Source organism: Vombatus ursinus, unplaced genomic scaffold (assembly GCF_900497805.2).
Source record: "Vombatus ursinus unplaced genomic scaffold, bare-nosed wombat genome assembly UNPS02014855.1, whole genome shotgun sequence".
In the NCBI taxonomy this organism is placed as follows: domain Eukaryota; kingdom Metazoa; phylum Chordata; class Mammalia; order Diprotodontia; family Vombatidae; genus Vombatus; species Vombatus ursinus.
Window position 1 is genome coordinate 35,119 of NW_020954633.1, and position 2,923 is coordinate 38,041.

At 65.2% G+C, this 2,923-nt stretch overlaps 1 protein-coding gene across 1 annotated transcript; it reads right to left on the reverse strand.

Annotated features, from left to right (window-relative positions):
• Positions 1-145: 145 nt before the first annotated feature.
• On the reverse strand, positions 146-2,684 carry FAM71E1 (family with sequence similarity 71 member E1). The gene is made up of 6 exons (XM_027841234.1): positions 2,628-2,684; positions 2,488-2,566; positions 2,238-2,365; positions 1,963-2,093; positions 493-715; positions 146-403 (listed from the first exon to the last, which is right to left on the reverse strand). The coding sequence occupies exons 1-6, from the start codon at positions 2,682-2,684 to the stop codon at positions 401-403; spliced, it is 621 nt and encodes a 206-aa protein (XP_027697035.1). The 3' UTR covers positions 146-400.
• Positions 2,685-2,923: the final 239 nt, after the last annotated feature.

Consider the following 2,923-nt stretch of genomic DNA (forward strand, 5'->3'; position numbering starts at 1 on the left):
GGGAAGAGGGATTCCAGACTTCCAACTGGTGCTGCTGCATCTCCATCCCGGCCCCCAGGGTGTTGTGGGGTCAGAGGGCACGATGGCCTTGGGGAGAAGCCACGTTTGGCCTGGTGCTCGGCTAAGTGTGTGCACAGCCCTTGGCTCTGACATACAGAATCTTTATTAGACTTGGTGTTCTGTTTGCCTCTGTCCAGGAAGAGAGTTCTCTCTCCGGTTCTTCGGTGTCCAGGGGAGGGAGGAAGGGTGGTATGTGCGTGTGTCCTGGCCTGGCTGTGGGCTGATGTCTTTGGAGCTGGGGGAGCACGGGGGCAGACGAGCTCCACGTGGGAGGTGGCAGTAACAGCGGCAGCAGCATCTCACATCGAGTCTCCACAGAATGGGGGGCGTCTCTCGGCCTTCACTAGGAAACACAGAGGAGGAGGGGGTGAGGGTCTGCGGGTGGCGGGGCCCGGGAGCGCCCGGGTGCCCCACAGCCCACGCCAGGCTCACCTTCTCCTCTTCCTTGGGCTCCGGGGACTGGGTGAAGGGCACTTTCGTGTCCGAGTGGAAGCGAAGGCGATAGAGCAGCCGAACCCAGCGGCCAAACTCCTGGTCTTCGGAGGCCCGGGCCCTCAGCTGCAGGTAGAAGGTGCGGCCCGACCACAGCTTCACCTTCAGCTGCTGACGCTTCTCGTCATGGATGTACAGTTCCACAAACTGCAGGGGGATCAGCCTGGCCCCTCCCCCCAGAGAAAAGATCAGCCTGGCCCCTGCCCCATAGAAGAGATCGGCCTGGCCCCTCCCCCCAGAGAAGAGATCAGCCAGGGCCCTGGCGCAGGAAGTGTGGCCTCAGGTGCAGGCCCTGACTCTATGCCCAGGAGGATTGTCATCATTGGGGGCGGGAGGCAGATGGTGGGGGCATGGGGAGGGCGGTGAAGAACATTCACTCCCAAGTCAGTGACACTCCCTTCCCTGGGCCTCAGTTTCCCCATCTGTAAAATGGCAGGGCTGGCCTATGTGGCCTCTGAGGACCTTCCGCGTCTAGATGGATGATTCCCCAGGGCCCCAGCCCGACTAGGCCGCGAGCTCCTGGAGGGTGGACATCTCCTCCAGCCCCTGCCATAGGCAGCCCCTCCGACGTCCCTCCTCCCCTCCCACCCCACGAGCGGCCTTTCCCAATTCCCCTCAGTGCTCAGCTCCTGGTGATCCTGGTTGCATATGGCTGTCGGCAGGCCATCTCCCCAGTCTGACCGTCCCCGTTAGGAACTCCTCCAAGGCTTTTGTTTACTCATTTCAGTCCTGACTCTCCGTGACCCCATGTGGGGCTTTCTTGGCAGAGATACTGGAGTGGTTTGCCATTTCCTTCTCCAGCTCATTTTACAGATAAGGAAACTGAGGCAAACGGGGTGAAGTGACTTGCTCAGGGTCTCAAAGCTAGTGTCTGGGCTTGGATTCGAACTCGGGGAGATGAGTCTTCCCGACTCCAGGCTCAGCACTACTATGACACCCCTCGTGGCCAGCTCATTTTAGAAGGGACCGTGTGATAGCTAGAGAGCACCCACTGTGAGGCTATCAGGCAGGAAGACTTGGGGGGGGTGGGGGGTGGGGGGGTGCAGACTGTATCTGAGAATCCGCCATCAGCGAAAGGGGTTAGATGGGTCAGGACGCTGACCGTCCCGCTGACGGCCGCTTCCTCAGTGGGGCCTCCCAGGATAAAGCACCTGACTACAGTACCTAGGCTGGCTGCCTCCTGAGCCTCACAAGCTACCTGGCAAGGCATCTTCCAGACAGGGAGACTGAGGCTGAGAGCCAGAGTGACAGCAGGATTGCGGTGGGGTCTTCCTGCCTTGAGCCTTCGAGCCCAGAAGCTGAGGGCTGGGGGTATATCAGGGAAGTAGTGCCCATGGGGGTCAGGCCATCTCCTCCCCTCCCTAGGTGAGCCCGACCGGAGCGGGGTTTGGGTTTTTGGGGGGTCCTCACTCAAACAGTTGTAGGCCCCCCTTCCCCGGGACAGGCCCGGCCAGCAGCAGGATGTCGGGCAGTTCCAGGGCCGGGCTGCTGGCTGCCACGCCCATGGTCACCTTGTTGGCTACCTCTCCGAATCGAGTAACCTGGAGGCGGAGGGTCACAGGTCACGATCATGGGGGGAGGGGCCGGGGGAAGCAGGTTCCGAGGTCTGAGTCTCAGATGAGGATGGGGTGCGGAGGCTGGGGGGAGTCACTCGCTGGGGGTAAGGGCTGCCGCTGGACCGGCACCTGGACAAAGTTGCTCTCAAACATGGGGAAGTCGCAAAGCTGGTCGAACTCCCCGCTGCACAGGTAGCGCTGCAGGCGGCCGGGCCTGGGGTAGGTGGACTGCAGGGGCCTTGGTACGGCTTTCGCCCCTGCGGAGGGACAGCGACAGGCTACACGCAGGTCCCTGTCCGGCGCCGGTCCCTCCCTCACCTGCCCTCCCCTCCGTCCCCCGGGCACCCCATCCAGCCCCCAGCCCCGGCCCCGCACTCACCTGCCCCCCCCGTCCCCGGGGCACCCAATCCAGCCCCCAGCGCACCCCATCCAGCCCCCAGCCCCGGCCCCGCCCTCACCTGCCCCCCCCTCCGTCCCCGGGGCACCCCATCCAGCCCCCAGCCCCGGCCACGCACTCACCTGCCCCCCCCGTCCCCGGGGCACCCAATCCAGCCCCCAGCGCCACCCCCGGGGCATCTGCTCCAGCCCCCAGCCCCGGCCCCGCACTCACCTGCCCCCCCCGTCCCCGGGGCACCCCATCCAGCCCCCAGCGCCAGTCCCGCCCTCACCTGCCCCTCGTCGGGCGCCCTGCTGCTGCCGCCGGCCCNCCCGTCCCCGGGGCACCTGCTCCAGCCCCGGGGCACCTGCTCCAGCTCCCAGCGCCAGTCCCGCCCTCACCTGCCCCTCGTCGGGCGCCCTGCTGCTGCCGCCGGCCC